The sequence below is a fragment of the Ambystoma mexicanum genome, chromosome 4p (genome assembly GCF_040938575.1).
Source record: "Ambystoma mexicanum isolate Mex_15411 chromosome 4p, UKY_AmexF1_1, whole genome shotgun sequence".
Lineage (NCBI taxonomy): Eukaryota > Metazoa > Chordata > Amphibia > Caudata > Ambystomatidae > Ambystoma > Ambystoma mexicanum.
The window spans coordinates 412,951,964-412,973,352 of NC_090927.1; the positions used below are offsets into that span (position 1 = coordinate 412,951,964).

General features: G+C 47.7%; 1 protein-coding gene across 3 annotated transcripts in view; it reads left to right on the forward strand.

Moving 5' to 3' along the window:
* Positions 1-21,389, forward strand: part of NBAS (NBAS subunit of NRZ tethering complex) — a 3,456,930-nt gene that overhangs the window by 1,980,634 nt on the left and 1,454,907 nt on the right. For all 3 annotated transcript variants that reach the window (XM_069605942.1, XM_069605943.1, XM_069605944.1), the window contains one exon: positions 14,934-15,071. In XM_069605942.1, coding sequence (XP_069462043.1) covers positions 14,934-15,071 — 138 coding nt within the window. The remainder of the gene's footprint in view (positions 1-14,933; positions 15,072-21,389) is intronic.

Consider the following 21,389-nt stretch of genomic DNA (forward strand, 5'->3'; position numbering starts at 1 on the left):
AGTCAAGTCATCGAGTTGTTCCTGCCCTAGTCCATGTGGGGAGTAGATCGATACCAGTCCAAATGTTTCCCCCCAAAGTGTCCCCAGTGCCATTACAAATTGTCCCCGAGGGTCTTGGTCTAGTACCTGCAAGGCAAACGGGACACGTTTGTGTATGAGAATAAGAGTGCCCCTGGACCACATGGAGTATTCCGTGTGGCAAGCGGACCTATAGTTAGTTCGAAGGAAAAATTTGCATTGTGTCCCAGCAAGGTGAGTTTCGGTAAGCAGGGCTACATCGGGAGAGTGCCTGGAGAGTAGTTGCTTAACCAGGCGCCTTTTAATCATGGAGACCAGCCTGTTCACATTCCAGGTGAGGACCCTAAGGGATTTGGGGCGTGTGGTCATGGACGGGTGAGATTGATCAGCTGGCATCTGACAGGGCTGTCGGAGGGGCGGGCAGGCGGTGCGTGCCGTGCATGGCGGTATGGTGCAAGATATACAAGGCTTGGCAGTTGAGGTGCTGCTTGTGTGTGGTGTGGTCCCAACTGGCCAGGAGCCAAACCATCCCCTGATAAATACCGGGGAAGGCTGAGCCTGGGGTAACTAATACATTCTTCCCAATAAACCCCTCCCACACCCACCCAATACTCCTCCCCAACACAAAGTATCTGTCGCCCAAACATTGCTGACAATCAAAAGAGGTAGAGCGTCAGGGTTAACAACCCCTGTTAAAGTCAACTAGAAAAACTTGAGAGGGAGGGAGGTAGGGGGTTTGTTGTGTTTCCTTACCATTAAAATGCCCCGATTGGAGGGTAGTAACCTCCCGCTTACCGATTTTAAGTATATGAGCCGCTTTTGGTGGCCCCACAAGGCCCAGCTGTGGTATCACCCATAAGAGGGTTGCACGCCAGCCAGGAGGCTGATCCCAGGACAAGAGTCAAGGCGGGAGTTCGTCTGCCCTATTCATTGGTGGGTCCGCTAGCAGTGGTTGGTCCGGCCTGCGGCGATGGTCCGATGGCGAACTGGGGTTTCCATTCCTGTTGCCTCGGGGTGTGGACCAGTCCCCCTCGATGTGCTGTTCCGCCCAGCACCATGCCTTACTGGGATTATCAAAGTGGACCGTTGTCCCTCCTTCGTGTAGTCTGGAAAGAAGGCCAGTCTGGACCCATTAAAGGTGATCGTGCCTTTGGTTCTGGCGAGCTGTAACAGGGCATCCCGGTCCCAGTAGTTTAGAAACCTCACTATTACAGTGCGTGGAGGGGCGCCGGGCGTTGGCCTGCCTGCAGGCATACGGTGTGCCCTCTCAATAGAGAAGAATTTCGAAAAAGACTGTAGGTCGAACAGATCTGTTAGTAGTTGTTCAAGGAAGAGTTCCATGCAGGGTCCCTCTTCTTTCTCAGGGATACAAAGAATGCGGACGTTGTTCCGCCTGGACCTTCCTTCACTCTCCTCTACCCTGGCTTCCAGGGTCTTGAGCGTAGCCGAGACTCCGTGGAGTTGGTGTTGCACATTACGGAGGCTGTCTTCCGTAGTTGAAATCCGCTGCTCTGCTTCCCCAGTGCGTGCGGACAATTTCTGCAGATCATGTCTGAGGAGGGAGACATCTAGGCTTATTCGATCTATCTTTTGCTCCATGGATGAGCGGGAGTCCGTAATGGCGGCCATGACGTCTTTGAGAGAAAGCGTGTGTTCAGTGTCCGTGTCATCGAAGTGTTGTGGTGGAGTATTCGCAATCTGTGATGAAGGGACAGTGTATTGCTCAATCCTGTTCTGCATAGTGGACTTCCTCGTCTTTTCTTTGCCCATGGTCGCTGCCCGGCCTGGAAGCCGTGGTTTGTAGCTGTATTCCTGTTGGGATCTCAGAGGGTGCGGGCTGGGTCGGTTCCCCCACACAGCTGCGCACTGGTAGACTGGGAACACTGCCCTTTTAATTACCAGTTACTCCTGCTTCCTTCAGTCTTAGAATTGCCGGATTTGTCCAAAGAGTGTGTCGCCCGTGGGTTATGCCGGCTGTAACTGGGCACTTATGCGTACCCCGGTCAGAGACGCAATTGAGTGCACCGCCCAGCTCGTGCGGTTAGGGCCTCGTCTCGTACGTGCGCTACCGCCGGTGGTGTTGTCGGGGGGCAGAGTCCGCTGGTTATACAGTGGCGCTACACATCACTGTGAGTTTATATTGCGTCGGTCCGCAGGGGGCGGTTTGAAATTCTGGAGCTTTAGGCTAATTGCCCTGTTGTGTACAGCAAACCGTGTTGCCGCTGGGGCCTGGGCACATGGCCACCGACTCTCCCTCTGTGCCACCGGGGCCCACCCGGCGATTCACCGTCCCGCAGTCCACTCTTTGCGTGTTAGAAGGCTATAAAGACCCCCTCCATTGGATGTTTGCTGTGATCGCAGTTGTCTGAGCAGGTGATGAGGGTGTTGTAGCCCCTTTAGAAGGGGTGGGTGCTGTGACTACCAGTCTGGCGCGGAGCTTGAATTGCGAGGCGCCCCGGGCCAGGCAGTTCCTAGCAGGTCAGTGTCTCCTCGAAGAAGGGATTTGGAGCCACGTGGGGACTCCATGGTGGATCTGCACTGTTGTTTCAGCTACTGCAGGGCGTCGCCGGCCTCCGAGACCCGCCGTGCCGCGACGGTGCCCCGGACCCCGGAATGCGCCTTCTCCGGATGATGCCTCAGGCCCGGGCCAGATCTGTCTCTGCCGGTGGTGGTGGTGAGGCCCTTCGGCGAGGGCTGCTCGTGTCCCCAGCAGAGGAGGGGGAGGGGGCTCACCTCAGTCTCTCCCGTGCCGATCAAGGCCAGTGGACAGCCCCAGGGGGCCGGGATCCCGCTTGCAAGGCGACGGCCGCTCCGAGTCACACGACTCCTCTCGCTCACTCATTCGCTCTGGGTCGCAGGCCAGCGGCCGGTCGAAGAAGCCCTCGGGGAGATGAAACGTTCTTCCGTGCAGGATTCAGAGGGGACCCAGCAAGGGCCGAGACTGCGCCGCTCCAGACCGTTACTGCGCCTAGGCGGCCATCTTGGGAGCACCCCAGTCGGCCTCGCGCCAAATTTCTCCCGTGCTTTGCTTTGCACTCGCCAGCCGATTTCTTCCATCCAGCGGACCAGATGGGCACGATGATGTCCGCTGTAAGTAGGGGTTATTTTTACACCCCGTAGTTGGCGGCAACAGGCGGTTTTGACAGGATTACTGCGGCGGTTGCGGGAGCGACGGAAACCTATGTCCTTCTCATCGCGCTGTTGGCCAAGCCCCCAATGTATGCACATTTGACTGGAACGAGAATTCTTGCTTGTTGTGATTCATTCATCGCCACACCTCCTGGAGCCCCAGGTCTTTATCCAAAGTCTATAGTGCTCTAATGGAGGTAGGGGGGGGTTGTTGTCTTTGCACCATCTGATCTGTCTAGTACAGGATCTAATACACAGTTGAAGTTACCTCCCCAAATCCAATGTGCGCCTCTGAACGGGGACAGAATGGGGTAGAGCGAGCTGTAGAATATGGCTGCGTTTTGGTTGGGTGCATAGATGCATAATATATAGAACTCTTTGCTATTTATGTAGCAGTGTAGAAGCATTACTCTTCCTTCCTGGTCCGAATATTTGTGGAGGATGCAATGAGGTACGCCTGGCACGAACCATATGAGGACCCCCCTTGCGTAATTGGAGTATGCTGAGCTATATCCTTTCCTTCTCCACTTGCTGAAGATCTGTTTTTGCTTATCTGGTGTCAGATGCGTTTCTTGCAGGAGTGCGATTTGGATGTCTTTTCTGCGTAGATAGGACATCACTCTCATCCTTTTCACATAGTTATTTAAGCCACGTACATTCCATGTGACTATTCGCAGATTTTCGGCCGTTGGGAGTTCAATGCTTGGTTCTCTAAGGGTCCATTCTTCAGTTGCCTATATTCATTAACATGTGTCCGTGGTCCTTCGCCCCTCATTGTATTCTCATGGATTGTGTTGATTATGCTTCTAGGTTCTTTTTTCTCAAGACTGTACTTATCTTGGTTCATCTCACCAATTTTCCAAGCTTTCTCTATTTCTGATCGTAGGTTCTCGAAAGCTGGCCGTTGCTCAAGTGTATGGACACTCTCCTGTGGTATGGTGTTGTCCTGTGATTTCAACAAAACCTCTAAACTACAACTTTTAACTTGTTTCCCATTGGTGTGGTTCTGTAGAGGCATCTCCACCATCTTCCCGTTGGTTCACAAGATGCCGGTGGATGAGTTCTTAAAGTACTCTTAGTTCATTCCGGGCTCAGTGGGGGTTCTGATCTCGTTCGGTCAGGGGACGATGCAGGGCCACTTAGTCGTAGAGACACCCAATATTCCTTGTTTCCAAGTATTCCTTGATTTAAATTCAATTGGGTCTGAAAGCTGAGTTCCTGCTTCTGCGTCCGTATTTTGTAATACTAGTGAGAGCGTGAGCCCCGTGGGGGAGAGCCTTAGTCCAACAAATTTTGCCTCTTGCTCGGGTGCTTTTCCTGAAGCTGACCTAGGCTATGCTCATCCATCCAGGAGTTCACATCCTCTGGGGTTTCAAAGAAGAAGGATTTCCCATTGTAGATTATTTTCATTTATGCTAGATAGAGAAGCATATACTTAATACCCTGGCGTTACAATCTTTGTTTCATTGGTACATATTGTGCTCGTCGCTTTTGGACCTGTATCGTGTAATCTGGGTATATTGCCTGGGTTGCCTAGTTTCTCTGAATCACTCCACCCAGTCTTGAAAAGGTGAGTATGTTTTCTTTATCTCGATGGTTAAGTATTTTTGCTATGATAGACCTGGGGGGTGGCTCTTGGTGGCGGTCTCTTGATGGGGGCCCGGTGGGCTCTTTCTACCGTGAACCCCTGTGACAGGTTTCCGGGTCCTATTTCTTGGAGGAGTAGATTTTCAACATATTCCATTGGGTCTCTTCCCTCTGTACCCTCAGGGAGTCTGAGTATCCTGATGTTGCTACGGCGCACCCTCCCCTCCGCGTCCTCTGCACGATCTGGCAACATTTTTAACTGAGTGGTGCGTTCATGAACAGCACTTTCTAATTCCTCCGTTGTGGAGGCCGTTTGCTCGAGTTTCTGCTCTCTCTCCTACCCTGCTAGCCAGATTGCGAAGGTCTTGACGTAGAAGGCCCATATCACATCTCATTTCACCTATGTGTGTTTCCATTGAGGTGCGCATGGCTGCGATTGCCTCAAGTATTTTGTTTTGTTCTACATTTTGCTGGGGTTCTGCTGTAGCGCCCACTGGGGGGTTCCTCCTGTTGGGGAGGTTCTACCGACAGGTCAGTCTTCCTTGCATGGCTATACATTGTCACCTGTCTGGATTGTGCCTGCTTGCCTGCATTTGCTTCTGGTGTGCTGAGGTCTTCTTCCTCCCCTCGGGCATTTGGGCTCTAACGACTGGTGCAGTCTTGGAACGCACCTTGGCTGAGTTGTTGCGGTCTTCTTGGGTTCTGAGCGGCTCAGACTGCGTACATTACACAGTCTCGGAATCGTTGATCTTTGACAGTCTAGGCGTTGGTATGCTGGGTCATGCCACTGGAGCCGTCGCAGTGTCCTGCCGCAGAAGCAGCTGATCTTTGATTACAAGAACAAGGCATGAAAAGGTGGAGTGACTAGTTGGGGTGGTAGGTAGTCTCATGCAGCAGGAACTGCACAGGAGGTTCCCTTGATATCAGGTTATATTATCGCCACCAAAAATAACGCCGTACATATGGCTGTGACCACAATAAATCACCATTCACACCACTGGATGGTTGTTTTTTACTTGATTCGAGGACATTATCACCTCCCCACTAATATTAAGGACTTCAATATTTGAGCACTAACTTTCATGCGCAGTACATCTGCACATCCCACTCTTCGATCTTTGATTACAGTTTCTGTGGTGATTGCTTCTTGTTGCTTGGGGCTGTCTCGCGCTGCTATGTGCGGGATCTGCACCAATATTACCACAGTACGGTAGGGGCTATCACGGTCTCTTAATATGCTTGCAAGTATTTTCCTGTAGTGGCGTGCTGGGCGCCGCTTGCGTTATTTATGGGTTCTTGCCGGCCATGTGTCACTAGGCTTTATTCCGTGTGGCACCGCATTCCCTGGTTTCCAGTTGTTCGCTGCAGGAGCTTTCAATGATTGGTTTTATGGTCTTCTCGTCTTCTGCTGTATTGTATCTGCGCCTCTACTACTCGCCCGGGTCGGGGAGGGACGAAAGCGCTCAGCTGCTGGGCTAGGTCTTCTTTTGTTGAATTGTGAATGGGCATATTTGGAGATATTATTCGATGTCCGCGTCTCGCTGTGGTTGGGACTGTGTTGCTTCGTAGCGTGTGCTGCCCGGCGTCCTCGCGGGTCTGCTGATTGCTTGCCCCGCTGCACTCAGACCGTGAGGTTTGCCGGGTGCCAAAGTTATTCTGTACGGCAGTGCCGAGGGGCGCCAGCGCCACACAGCGTCGGCCTCAACAGTCTCTTCTCGCAGGGCTCAGTCAGTCTGTTTGCGGACCCCGGGCGGAGGGAGGGGGACTTGTACGGCTGATTTCCTTTTTTAATGGCCAGCTATTTTTCTCTGTTTTGGAGCAGGAGTCAAAACGCAGCGGCTAGACAGTCTGGTGCGCCCACGGTGGCTGTTTATTTATCAAAATGCCGTTGTATTCACTGTTTGTAGGATCAGTTTCACAGATCTAGCAGGAGAGCTCGGAGAGACACGTCTTCCCTACATGCCAGCTGGCCATCAAACACCCATGAAAACTTGCTCTCAGATCTGGATTCCAACTCTCCCTCCGTTCTCATTCTTCTTGACCTTTCTCCAGCATGGGGTCTGGCATGGATTCACATGCTCGTGAATATTCCCTGTTGTCAGGCAGGGAATCCTCGGTAAAAGAAAAACAGTTTCACTTTAGCTTCAAAACAGTATTTCTCCTCTCAACCAATCACCCTCATCTGGTTCATACTGGCCCCATCCAATGACAGTCCTCTCCATAAACTCCACCCCTGGTGGCCATCTTCAGATTTTTACTGCACTCTTCAGTATTGGGAATCCTGTTAGTGCCCCTCGAGCTATTTTCCTAATATTTTGAGTTTTTTTGGTAAAATGTGAAAGTTTTGACATATTTTTGGATTTATCGTTCGACCGGAGGTCGATTACCAGCAGCAGGGATACATTGTTGGTGAAGATAGTACATCGAGGATCTTTCATTGGATCAGAGAAGGCCCTGACTTGGGCCTACTTCATGCCTTTTCGCCATGATCTAGGAATAGAAATGCCTCTTCAAACTGCGAAATGCGGACTAAGGAACGTTGTTGTGGAGGATCGACACCACAAATGTCTTTACTGCCTGCATTTGGGACGTGATGTGGAGGGATGCAAGGTCTGCAGTGGCTTTTCGAAAAAAAGACCAAAAAGGAATGCTAGAGAAGGCTGGCTGCGTGGTTAAAATTGGGAAAGGCCTCTGACTCGGCCTCTGGGCATGGTAATGCTCACCCCAGGACCGGCAGGGTCCCACGATCAAACTCCCTCAATAAAGAAGTTGAGGTCCTTTGAGGACGCCCCGCCTGCGTGGGTCCAAAAGAAGGCAAGGCTGCATGCCACTGATCCCACTGGGTTTGCCGCTGCTGCGGGTCCCAGCTCGGGAAGGACAAAGTTGGCATCGCTAACCACATCCACGGTGATCCTACCGGTGAGGGGTACCCCCTCTAAGAGAAAGTCCTTGACTCCTTCGAAACTCTGCTTATTTATTTATTATTATTTATTTATTGTTTGCTTGTTAGACACTTCTCCATGAAGCAAATACTGTTTCAAAGTGCCCACAGGGCAACAGGGAGGGGACAAGGGGATGTGAAACAATTAATATAATTAAATACATAACCTACTATGCCTTGTGAGAGTTCAGAACGTGCAAGTGTAGAAGGAAGGGAGAATGGGATAGGCGCTGTGGTGCTCATGGGTGAGCAACAGGTGAATTGCAATGAAGGGTAAGTAAGAACCTCTAGGGAGAAGGGTGAGCCGAGGCAAGTGCTGAGAATAGACAGAAGCTGGGGGTGATTCAGTGTGGGAAATCATGGCCCGAGGATGCATAAGAGCCCTGCACACCAAACAAGCAACTGTGAGATTAGCAGAGGAGAGTGGCGGGGGAGGAGGAGGTAAAGAGGAAAGTCTTGAGGAGCTTCCGGAATTTAAGAAAGTTCTGCTCAAGACGAAGAGGGATGGGGAGGCTGTTCCAAAGAAGGGAGCCAGCTGAGGAAAGCGATCGACCTCCTGCCCTCTGTTTAGCTAAACGCTTTACACACAAAGAGTTGGTGCCAGAGGAGCGCAGGGGTGTACAGGGGGGAATATTTATTAGGAGAGTTGCAAATAATGTGGTCCCCAGCCCCAGACAGCCTTGTGGATAATTCAGAGGGATTTGAATTTTATCCGTGAAGCAACTGTGAGCCAGGAAATATTTTTTAAGGCAGGAGAGATGCGGTCCCTGGGCTTGAGGTCAAGGATGCGTCTTGCTGCCCTATTCTGGATTAGCTGAAGTCTGAAGTGGTTGCAGAGTGGAAGAAGGAAGATTCAGAAGGAGGCTATTAAAATAGTCAAGCCTAGAGAGAACCAGGGCTCTGGTAACATTGAGCTTCTGGGGGAAGGTGAGAAAAGGTAGAATTCTTTTGAGAGCGAAGAGCTGAAAGTGGGGCTTCTTTTCAATGTCCCGAGTGTGAGGGAGGAAGTAGAGAAAGGAGTCGTAGATGACTTCAAGGTTTCTGGCTTCAGAAGAGGGAGCAGGAGGAGAGCCCATGGAGGAAGGCTAGAGTGAAGGGAAGAAGTCAGGGGAAGGGGTCCTAATGCCATCAGCGGATAAGGCGACGAAGGAGAGATCTAAAGTGGGCCCTTCGCTGCTTCCATCTGCAACACCATCAGCATCAGCATCTCAACCAGCCAAGAAAACACCATCATCAACATCGTCATCAACAGCCACATCGCCGACTGCTGTTACTACCCCGTCGACGAAAAACCACGAGGGTGGTGCCCACAGTCGCAGCGACAGCTGCTCCGTTGGTGTCATTAGCAGCACAGCATGGGGTATCTGCTGTGGCTTCGGCAAAGACCCCTGGAAGGGGGGGCAGTAGCCTCCCCCATCCCCAAAGTCCTAGGAGAAGAGAAGGAGTAAGGCTCCTATGACCCCTAGGAGGGGACCAGAAAAAGGGGCTGAACCAAGTGTGCCGGTGCATATCTATACTAGCTCCGATCAGGGTGACGACCTGCCCGAGGGCTACTATTCAGAAAACGAAGGGGGCCAGGGGCCCTTGTTGGAAGGTTGGAAGATGGGTCACAGTGGGGTGAGCCCTATCGTCGAGAGGGATACCAGCCACTGAACCTCCCCCTCTCATTCCTACTACACCTCAGCCCAGGGATGTTTTGTAGGTTATTCTGACAATGCTACACATGCTGGTATCAAAAATTCAGCAGAGACTGCTGCCCACACCGGGCCCTGCTCCATCTAGAAGTCCTCCAAGACTGCTTTCCGGAAACCCTTCTAGGCGCAACCGCAAGTCAAAGGACCCTGCTGGTCCAAGGCACCAACCGACACCACCGCTACCGCCGCCTTCACCTCGGGCGTTGACCCCAACAGGGGATCCTGCCACGCACACAAACACAGGCAAGGATACGGCGGCTGTAGCGACAGACATCGGCGAGGCCGATGACTTTGTGCCAGCGGATGGAGAGTCAGCAGGCACGGATGACCCACACAGGGCCTCTCTGCCGGATGTGGTTGGCTCCTTCCACTCAATAATGTCCAGAGCCTCTGAACTTTTTCAACTCGGGCCTGAGGAGACGAGTAAGGAAGGGTTCCTTTATCAACATTGTGAGTCCAGGCGGAAGACCATCATATCTGTCCCATTGTTGGACGACATCTGGGATGAAGCCCTAGCGCTGTTGAAGTATCTGAGCACCGCTGAGTGGGACAGGCTTGAGAAGAAATGGAGTCCCTGACTCTGCCCCCAAGTGCCTGAGGTCCCAGCCTTCTCCTGACTTTGTGGTCTCAGCTGCGGACAGGAAACGCTCTACGAACCCGTCATCCTCGAAGAAACTGGATGCTATGGGGAGGAGGATTATCTATACGGCTGCCAGCACCATTAGGGCTGCTAATGCCCTAGCCATTTTGTCCCGTTACGACTGGGAGCTCTGGTATAAATTGGGCCCTATTCTGGACTTCCTACCTGACGACAATGAGGCAGAAGCGCTTGAGCTGTTCTAGGAGGGCGAAGTGGCGTCAGACCACGCCAGCACAGCGCCTGTGGACATCACGGATGCCGGATTCCATCAGATAGGAGACAGAGTGTCTCTTCGTTGACAGGGATGGGTCAAAACAACCGACTTCAGGCTGGACGTTCAGTGTAAGGTGTTGGACATGCCATTTGATGGGGAAAACCTGTTTGGCAAGATGGTCGACAAATCTCTTCAAATCATCAAGACTGACATGGAGACGGCACGTTCGCTGAGTACTGTAAGGGAGGCATGGTGCCACAAGTAGACACTGACCGAAGATTGCATTTTTCAAAACCTTTCTTTGTATATTTTGAATGGGGGGTTGGGAGAACTCCTAGTTTGCCCTAATGCTAAAATGGGAGTAATCTCAACCATAAACTAAAGAAAACCCAGTCCTGGTCAGTCTTGTCAAAATAATAATGGCCTATGCTATTAAAAAAAAAATATGCCTGCCCTTACTCTAAGATAACAAATGGGTGAAAGGGTATGGATTGGGTCAAAAGAAAATCAGTGTAAAAATTAAATTTTGCTGTGGCTGAGCAACCTTCTCGCCCTATGTTTTGGAGCACGTGGCAAGGTGGCACACTTGGCTTGAGTGACACAGTGTGGCTCCAGACATACTGATGCAGTTCATAGATCGTGGACCGCGGCCTGATTGGTCTACCACGATTAAGTTCCTTTTTTTGACAGTTCAACAAAATTATCACAGTTCACAATCACGGTTCAGCTTCTTCTCCAGAAGTACAATTTCACTCGGGTCTCCCTCTGCCGGGCTCAGACCTTGATATCACAGTTCATGGGGTTTCCCTTCCACAAGCGTTGTGTCACATTCACTAGCCTCCCCTCCATCTGGCTCAAGCCTCCCTTTTACTTTTCCTACTGTGGAAGGCTTTCAAATGTGCAAGGATTTTTCTAAGACCCCTGCATGACAACTTCAACTTTTCTTCTCATTTGCTTTTCCCTTTTATAACACACACGTTTCTTGATTCCTTATAGTTTTGCAAACATACAAAAAGGAAGTTCAACAAAATCTTCACCAAATGACACTTTCTTGCAATGCCTTCTGGTACTTGAAGTTTCCATTTTCAGGCTCCACTCACTCGGGCGCTCGTCTTGTTTCCTGTTTTCCGCATGTATTTATTGTCTGTGGGGTATCACAAAGACCTTCGACTGTACCGCTTTTTACGGTATGACCACTTTGCTACTTGGTATCGCGATGTGCTTTTAACCATAAACAAGAGTCTTTAATCGCTTTTCTCATGGTTGCTGTTTTATGCGCAACCTTAGCTTGCCACTTTGTTGCCGCTACAATCTTCATTTCACACAGACCTGTCTCCAGCATGGGTCTGTCATGGATTGACATGCAAACCCTCCCTCCTTCCTTTCTGTGGCACTCTTCTTGGTTCATACTGCCACTTTACATGCTTACCAAATCTGAAGATGGCCACTAGAGGTGGAGCTTAGGGAGAGGACTGTCATTGGATGGGGACAGTATGACCCAAAGGACAGTGATTGGTTTAGAGGAGAAATACAGTTTTAAAGTTAAAGGGTCACTGTTTTTTCTTTTACCGAAGATTCCCAGCCTGACGGGGAATATTCATGTGAATCCATCCCAGACCCATGCTGGAGAACAATAGTTATAGGTAAGTAACTTAAACCTTCCTCTGCCTTTGATACGGTCAATCATGCCACCCTTATAAACCGGCTCCATGATACCCTTGGCATCACAAACCTGGCACAGGACTGGTTGACCTCCTTCCTCTCTGACCGACAATCCCAGATTCACCTGGACCCTTTTCTCCCCTCCATCACACTCCCCACTGCAACGTTCCTCAAGGCTCTACACTCTTTGTGGGGTTCTTCAACAACTACAATGCCCCTCCAGCCCATTTAATCTGTGCCTTCTCTCCTCACTTCTAGTGTCATGTGGATGACACACAGCTCTCCTTCAAGCTTCCCTCCACTGCCTCCTCTTCTTCCTCCCTTATTCCCAACTGTCTGACTGCTATTCAGGCATAGTGTGCTGCTAACGATCTCTGCCTTAATGCCGTAAAACTGAGATCATTCTCATTGGGACCCTAGCTCCGTCCTTCCCTCATCCTCCCTGGCCGCTCTGCATCAGCCCCCTCCCCTCACCCTCTTGTGAGGTAAAAAACTGTGGTGTCATCTTCAACTCCTCTCTCTCCTTCTCTCCTCACATCACAGACCTTGCCAAGAAGGTTCACTTCCAGCTGCACCTTCTCAGAGGCATTCCACCTTTCCACACCTTCCACCAGAAACTCATTATCTTCAGGGCTCTGGTCCTCTCTAGGCTGCAGTACTGCAACAGCCTCTTCCTCAATCTGCCTAATCTTCCTTTCGCCCTCTACAACTAATCCAGTATAGGACTGCAGGACGTATCCTTGGCCTCAAGCCAAGGGACTGCATCTGTCCAGCCCTCGGATCTCTTCACTGGCTTCCCGGTTTCTGCGAGGCTCAAGTTCAAGACCCTTTGCATCATCCACAAGTCTTTCTGGGGCCTGGGACACCACTACATCCAACTCTCTCCCTAAATACCTCCCTTCTAGAGCCCTTTGGGCCACTAGCTCCTTCTCTCTGCAGATCAGACGCTTTTCCAAGGAGAGAGTGGGGGGTAGATCTCTCTATTCCGCAGGTGCCTCCCTCTCGAATGGCCTTCCTGCTCCTTAAGAGGCTTCTTAACCTCCTGAAGCTTCTCAAAGACCATCCTTTTCTCTTCCTCCTTCCCTTTCCCACTCCCCTGCTTATGTCCCCCTCTGCCTCATTTCGACAGGCTGCCTGGTTCCTTCTGAATCACACAGGGCACCAAACCCTCCTCGACAAGTCTACCCCTGCACTTGGTCTCCCCTGACACCCTCCTGCCCCCTCCTACCCCAACCTGCACTAGCCTGGCTGGGCCTGCACCCTTTTGAGCCCACCCAGTCCTGTCCATCGCACTTGGCACGTGGACCTTCTCTCCCCTGCTTGCTCTGCATTCCTCTGGCACTTGTCCACCTGGCCTCCCCTTAGCACTCGCCTAACCCATGTGCCCCCCCCCTTTCCTCCCACCGCCAGCAATTGCGCGCTCGCCACTCCGACCTGCCCTTCCTTTCCCTCCATAGTATTAGCGCATTCCGCTCTGACCAGCACTTTTCCCCTCCCCTCTTCCTTGCACTTCTTGTTACTGCACTTGCACGATCATAATGACAGAAGGCCTAGTAGGGCCGTTTTTTTTTCTTCATCCCTGTTCTCTCCCCTCCCCCCTCGTTTGTCTTGTTGCGCCTTGAAACACCATTTCCCCAATAAATAAATACATTCTTCCACATTCATGTGTATTAACGGCAGGCAGGTAAGGACGTTTTCTTCTTCGAGATTGGAGAGAGGCCCTGTTTGGTGACTGCATGACTGGCAGCTTTCTTGTGCAACTCACCCAAGCTAAGGTTTCAACAATGTTGTACCTATGTATCTCAAACACCGCTTTTACAAATTCGCTGCTGCAGCTGTCCAACTCCTTGGCTCCGGCCATCCCTCCTGCCCTATTTAGTTTTGGCTATTAAGTGTGGCCTATTGCATTGGAGTACAGATAAGAGGGAGTTGGGGTTTTGTTGTTTGGTTATTTTCCCATACATTGACCACGCAAATGTCTATGGCCATTCCCACCAACTACCTGTCTCTCCCTGCCGAAAGCACACCTTCCTGGTTTCTCTTTGAAATACCTCTATCATGCAAAACATGAAACTTTGCGCTGTAGACTCTAAGCAGTCTTCTGAGAGTTAATGGCTTACTTGCTGGTGTAAATTAACTCCTGGTGTGATAAAAATAATATATCTTCTGCCACTTAATGTATAAGCAATATGTGTGTCCACTCATCAGTTCCTTGTACTAAAAACAATCATTGCCAAGCCAAAGATTGTAACTTATCTATAGGTCTTAGATTTACATTTGTCAGACTCTAACGTCATATCCCCGGGTTCTTATACCATTTTTCATCTGTTGCCATTTTATGGCCGGGTAGTACCATTATGGAAAGGGTTTGGCAAATGTCTATTCTATGCCTATAAAAATAGCAGCACTGTTGTCTTTGCCAGTGTAAGCGGAGATCGAGATTCAGTGGCGCAAAGAGAATGTCTGAAGCTTATTTCTCAGATTTGCCAAGTGTCCGCTATTTGAGAGATCTGCGTTTTTCACATACACATTTGCTGCACAATTGGGATCTCCCAGCAATGAGTCCTCCCCCTCCCCTCGCCCCCAGTTGGCACGGCAGTATCAGCCTCTACCACTTGAAACACATCCCATAAGGAGACAATCGTATGGCCTGGACAAAGAAAAGCTTTCCCAAACCATAATTCCTGCTGAGAACGCGCTATGAGGTGTTATTTTTATGTAAATATAAGGATGGAAATCGCCTTACTTTTAGTTCTACTATATTTTCTTTTTTCCCGTAATCATGAGGAAAACAGCACAGTAAGTGAAACCCTGTATCGCAGGCAGCAATTATTCTAACAAATATATCACATTCGGATGCCTGAAGTTATTGTATCATCTGTTGACTGTTGTCGTTATTAGATCATTCAGTGAGACTGGTGACATTGCTGTATGTTTAGAAACAAACACAGAGCAACGGTTCATCTCTCAGCCCTCTACACTTAACAGTTCCTGACACATTGACAAATTCGTGTCAGCCATGTTAATGCTGCTCTTTTTTCGTCGTAGGTGGTGGATGCCAACAAGTGCTTTGAAAAGCAATCACACTCGGCTTTATCTCTCCAGCTGGCAGCTTACTACTACAGCCTGCAGATCTACGCGCATTTGGCACCCTGCTTCAAGGACAAATGCCATCCTCTGTACAGGGTACGTTCGCACATTTTCCCTTATTTGCGGAAACGCGAAACTTCTGGAATATAATTAGATTTGAGCGCGTTTAGTGATGCGTCCTGCACAGAAACATGTGATAATTAAAAATGAAACCTAGTAGTGCTTGCATATTCGGAAGTGATTGATGTTCAACTCCGAGTCTCCAAAGAAATAATTAGCATAATCCCTGTGCAATGCATTACTTGAAATGTTTTTTTTTACCAAGCGTGCTAAAACTCTTCAATATCTGTTCTGTTTTTAAATTGAGCCTTTTCCTGATTGTTGGTGGAAATTGGCAGGGTTTGAAGAGGCCTTCAGTTCCCTGGTCCCTTTTTGCCTAAACCTCATCAGATGGTTCCTTGGCGGCCCAATATAAAATGAGTTAGCGGCCTCTCTTATCTATCCACAGCTGTCCCGATTGCTAAACTATTCGTATAGCTGCCCTTGATTGGAACCCTCAGCAGAGAGTCCCGGGATTGAAAGATCATGTCACATTAGCTATCTTCGTGCCTATTGATTTGGTCCCCCTGGGAGAGCTCTGAGATAATAGGCTTCTGTCAGGAGTTAAAGGGTGGCTTATGCTTACAGTGCCTTCCTTTGAGCACCTCACAAGGACAGATTCTTAAAGGAGGTATTTTCAACCGCATCGACCGCCACTGACTGACTTTCAGACTCCCCACCTCTCTTCTATAATTGACCAGGAACACAGTGTTCCTACTGCCTTCACAAGAAAGGAGTATGGTGTAAGTGGATGGGGAGTTGGGCGTGTTATAAGGTGGGTGAGGGGGTCTTTGACATCATTTGACTACATACATTCCAGTCAGCTCCTAGACCTGAATATTACTCAATTTAGGATTAACCCTCTATTTCTAAAAATGGACATTTTACGAAAAAACGAAGTTTAAGTCAAATAAATTGTTACTGTGATTCTAAAAATGGCCTTCAGGAAAAGTCCAAAACAAAAAATGGTTCTTTGCTTAACAAGTATTTTTGCTAAATATTAGTAGAGATGTGTATTCTATTTCAGGGTTATCCCTCAGTTGTAGGGCAGATTTCCAAGATTTAGTGACTCAAAGACTTGGAAGATCTTGAAACATCCAATCTATCCTCTATTATCTTACTGTTATACTGATCTATACTGGGGATTGCAAAAACACGGAAGACAGATTAGTCAGAAAATTCTGTCTGTCTTTCCAATTTGATTCTAATCTTGGTACAAAAAGATCACTGACCACAATGAAAATAGTGTTTTGGCTCCTTTCCATAATGACGTATTTGTTCACGGAAAGGTCATTTATGTTAATCTTACTAAAGGCCCTACTTCTGGAATGTCTAAAATGTGCAGACGTGTGAAAGAATTAACGTTATGTACTGGTGACGATTGTTGCTTGGTTCACAAGTGCATTTATAGTGCATCAAGTTGGAAATCTAGGATATTTAATGGATGGAATTTTCTTAAGAAGCGTTAGGAGTGCAATCAGGAAAATGTTTCAGTGTGAAATAGCCAAAAAATGACTATGTAGCAGGACTAGCCCATTACTGGGTATTTTATTTGTTCCCATGGTCTAATCTCTCAAATTCGTGATGCCTCCAATATGTGCTGATTGGTATGCACCACTGTTAGTCCTCTAACCCTCTAGTCCTCTAACAAAAAATGTATTTAATGATATGTGCACATGGGATGGGAATTGGTTCGGATAGCAGATGGGGGTTTTACCCTAAATTACAGTCCTTTGAATGTGTTTATTAAACATAGACCTTTCATACTTGAGCTAAACTGAGAATGCAGCTGTATTGCTGTGTTTAGCAGAGCAACATGTTGGTATAATTCAGGAGAAAATCGGGTCAATTATGAAGGCACACACAATACCAAAGGATGTCGAACTGCATTAAGCAATAGCATGTCCACAAGTAAAGCCAGACATAGGCTGCAAATCCACAGGCAAATGGATGGTGCAGATATAGGGATTAAGCCATAGCGCAACCAACCAATAAAACTATGATTGCTTCCATTTTTGCTAATTTCTGGTTGAGTTTAGTCTGAAGCTAGGGATAGGCCAGGATGTCACTTCCAGTTGTGAATCTACAGACGAGGATTAATCAGCATTAAGTGCAAGAATGCAGTCTGGAGCAGTGCAGGAAGCAACAGGAAATTGTGGCTAGTTTCAAGCGCAATGAAGTAGGAGAACATTCAGGAGCACACCTGAAGTTAAACAGGAGAATGCACAATGAGCGCTACTTGCGATAACATATGAGGATGGGGCCAAGGAAGGCGAGACTATACCGCAGCCAAAGTGGAGATCACTCAGAGCATGGACTGAGCCTTAAAATAGTTTCTATGTCATCTTAATTAGCATTGGTGTAGCCCTTTAGAGCTATTTGCCTTTCTCCTGCTTTGAAAACCAGAGGGATGATGCATGGTTGGAGTAAAATAATGTCATTTATATTGCACCTTTTACCATTGATATCGTCACAATGCGCTGTAGGTTGAGCGTCCCTTGTGGAGGTGCTACTATGCGTTGTGCATTGTAGCCAATGCGTGGATATAAAGTAGTGACTAAGTCCCTCTGAGCCACCCATGTCTAGTTGGCATATGGGTGGGTGGAGAGAAGTAGTTTATTGAGGTATTCTATTGGGGGTACTGCGGAAGGATCACCTGGGAGGAGACAGGACCCAGGGTGATGGGGGGATTCAGTGGGATGAGACACAGTATTTTTCCTCTGACAGGAAGATTCTTCCCAACATATACCTAAAGAGGTAATGGCTTGTTGCCATTTTAATGTCTCTAGACCTTATATAAGATATAGGGTTGTAACCCTAAGGTTATAAAATCAGAGTAAACTCTACCAAAAGAAAGATCCTTTTTGGTTTCACAAACTAAATACCTTGCTAAATCCCAAAGGTACTATGTAAAGGCATATGGACATGTCTTCACTAAACCATCTTCCTCTGGAATAGCTAATTTCCATAGCCCCTCTCTTAAAGCCTAAGCGTAAAAGGGAATTCAATCTACCATTTGAGATCATTCGAAAATGAAAAAACATAACTTTGTTGAAAGAGACTACAAGTCCCAAAATCCTACAGGTACTGAGACGAGGAAGAGCGCTGATGTGGTATGCAGATGTTGCAGTCAGGCAACCAAAGCCTAGTAGCCATTGCAGTATTCAGGCAATTAAGGCTAATTGCCCACACCTTTCAACAATTGTTGAACCTATAAGGCATAACAGGTCCCCTCAGGAAAGGAGGAGTAGAAGGAGCCGGAAGGCTGGCTAGTAGTAGTAGTAGCAGTAGTAGCAGCAGCAGAGATGAAGTACAAGGCTGGCAAATCACGGAAAACTCGAAGAACAGAAGGGATGCTGGAATGTGGAGACAGCTGATTTCACCTAAAAGTTCTGAGAGAGTCCTCTTCTCCCTAAATCTGAAGTGCAGAGGCTGTGCAGTGGAAGACGTGCAAGAAACTACGTTTTACACACGTGAGCCCAATTGCTGTGAATCCAGAGCAGTGGAAGTGTAGCAGACTAAGGCCAGAAGCAAATGGCAAGCCGAGGGTCTCGGCAGAAAAAGGAACTCCCAAGTTAAGTGGCCAGATCAGAGGAACCCATGTTGGAGAAGGGTGTGGGTCCCCAGCAAGCCATAAGCAGCAGATGTAGTCAGGAAAGCAGTGCAATCCGCACAACCAGTGTCTATGAAGCCGGTGAGTGAAACATAGCATTCTAGTACACTGCGCAAGCCTTGCAGGTAACTGTAGCCAGCTCCTAAGTGACTCGCATATTATTCTATGCGAGTGAAAGCTGTTAGTTGAACACCAAAGTCTGATGAACAATGGAACTGTAGCGTTTGCGTATCCCGTGAAAGATCTAACACTGCGCGAGAAGCTAAAGCCATTGAACACCATTGTTGAAATGTTTAAAGACTAGTACTGTATAAGGGGAGTGGTCACGTGTCCCTAATGGATGCTTTTCTACACCATTTCCATATACCTAACCTTAACAATATACGAGTTGCAAATGATAAAGGCTGAGAACTTCATCAAAAGGAGGTCGTGGGTGCCTAATTGTAATCCCCAAAAGAAGTCAGAACGTTATCCTTTGCTGTTACATGAGAATAGTATTCGCTCCTTATCTTTAAACCTTAAAATCTACTTTAAAGAGAGATCACGTGTGCCCAATTGTGTTTTCTTCTGAAAGTCTGAATCTGACACTGCATCTAGAAGAGACATTCTTTTAATTTCTACAAAGTAAAGAGTTTAAACTATAGAAAAGGAGAACAAACATTACCCGCCAAGAGGCACACCCTGTTGATAGTGAAACCTGCCTTTCTAAATGTGAAAGAGCCATCCTGCTGCACTGTGAAGCTGTTAACAACCAAGTGGCTTAAAATGCACGTGTTCAAGTATTACCTGAAGCTGAGAGAGTGGCACCAAGACTTCTGGCTAATTACTTGGTCTGAGAACTGGCAGAAAGATGTGAGTAAGCTTGGAAATGGGAACTACTTGCTTGTAAAGAAACCATTTGAAGTAGATACAACCTGTGAAGCCAAACACACTGGAAACCAGAGAGGAGTGTGTCTGATGGGCAAAAGCAGATTATTATTTTGGCAAGGAGATAGAAGAAACAAAGATGCTGTGCCTTTTAAGATAGTAATTAAAAGGAAGAGTGCCTTGCCTACCCAAAGAGGTTGAAGTATCTTGTCAAAACCTTTCAAACAATTGAAGTACTGAGCTGCGGTAGTAGTACTGAAATCATGGTGGCATATTAAGCTGTCAGCGGATGTAACCTTGAAGTAGTCTTAACAAGTAAAGTAGTGTGGGACGAAGGTGACTGTTCTCATAGTACCACCAGTAGAATTGTGGTTCTGGAAGTTGAAACAGTAACAGTAGGAAATAATCCTGACAGATATACCAATGCAGGTACTGTAACTAACAAAGGTCAACTGTTGATTAAGAAATTTATGTTGTTGACAGTAGGAACGTTATACTTTCTTTTTGAACTGTGATAAACTATCTAAAGAAGAGACATGTTTTCATAGCCAGGATTACTATTGGTGATATTTCTTTTCTGGAAGCTCAAAGGGGATCTTTTCATCCAGGAACAAAGATTTGTTACCAGTGAATTTTTGTTTGATTAACTTTTGCTTTAGCTTTGAATTTTCAAGAGCTGGTTCAAAACCTTTCTTTTCTTTTGCCAAAAATGTTGGTGTTGACTTTGAATACTGGGGAAGGGACCTTACCCAGGACAGGAGAAGGCAATTCAGACATTACCTTGGTATGTTTGTTGTTTAGTTTGAGGGCCAGTTTTCCCATGCTAGAGAATACTTCCTTATTCTTTTGACTAGGTAGGGGATTCCTCTGTAGAGTAGGGCAAGCGCCGTATTTTCTTCATATAATTTCTTTAATAAAATGGCGTATTTTGAGAAATCTGCAATTAGTTGCCCGCCTCACATTACTGACCCCTCACACTAAGTTCTCCATTCACCTAGATTTGAGACAATTGGCTATGTTCACATTCACCTAGATTCAAGGCATTGACAACGTTCTGCATTCACCTAGATACGATACCAGGCCAGAACACAAAGGCCATCTTCACAGTTCATCTGAGTGTAATGCAACGGCTACCCTCTCAAGTCATCTAAGTGTGAACTTTTAATAGCACAACTTCAAGCATCTAACTACAGCTATGTAATTTATATCACATAAGGAAACAAGACCATTGCCTCTACCTGAGAGTTGCTGCAGACTGTTCAGTGAACTTGGCTGGGGTGTCCCAGTTAATCAGATTAAACGGGGGATTTCCTCTTAAGTGCAATATTAGAGCTATTTTACGCATTTCATCTAGGCGCAATACATGGCTGACCTATGCATTTCTTCCAAGTGCAACAAATGGGCTAACTAAACAGTCTTTTAAAGGCCAAACAGGGCTAACTTACACACTCCTTCTATGTGCAGTACCTTGGGTAACCTACAAAAATCTCCTGAGCGCAGTAAGATGGCTAAATTACACAACTTCTTCTAGGTCTAGTACAAGGGCTAACCTACGTGTGTTAACATGTGCAGTGCAATGGCTGGCCCACACAATTTTTCTGTCCTATGTGGATCATGTTTGGTGTAATGTAGTAAATGTGCTCTCGTCATGTAGTGTAGTTTTGTTGTTCCCCGACCCATACACTATGGTTCTACTCCTACTGACTCAGGACAGCACAGAAATGGCAGTTAAATTGCAGTTAAAATGTCTTGCACACCGAAGAGAACTATGCAGGTTATTCCTACATTCTAACCAAGGAAATTGCCACATGTATTGCTCTAAACTCCATTCATGG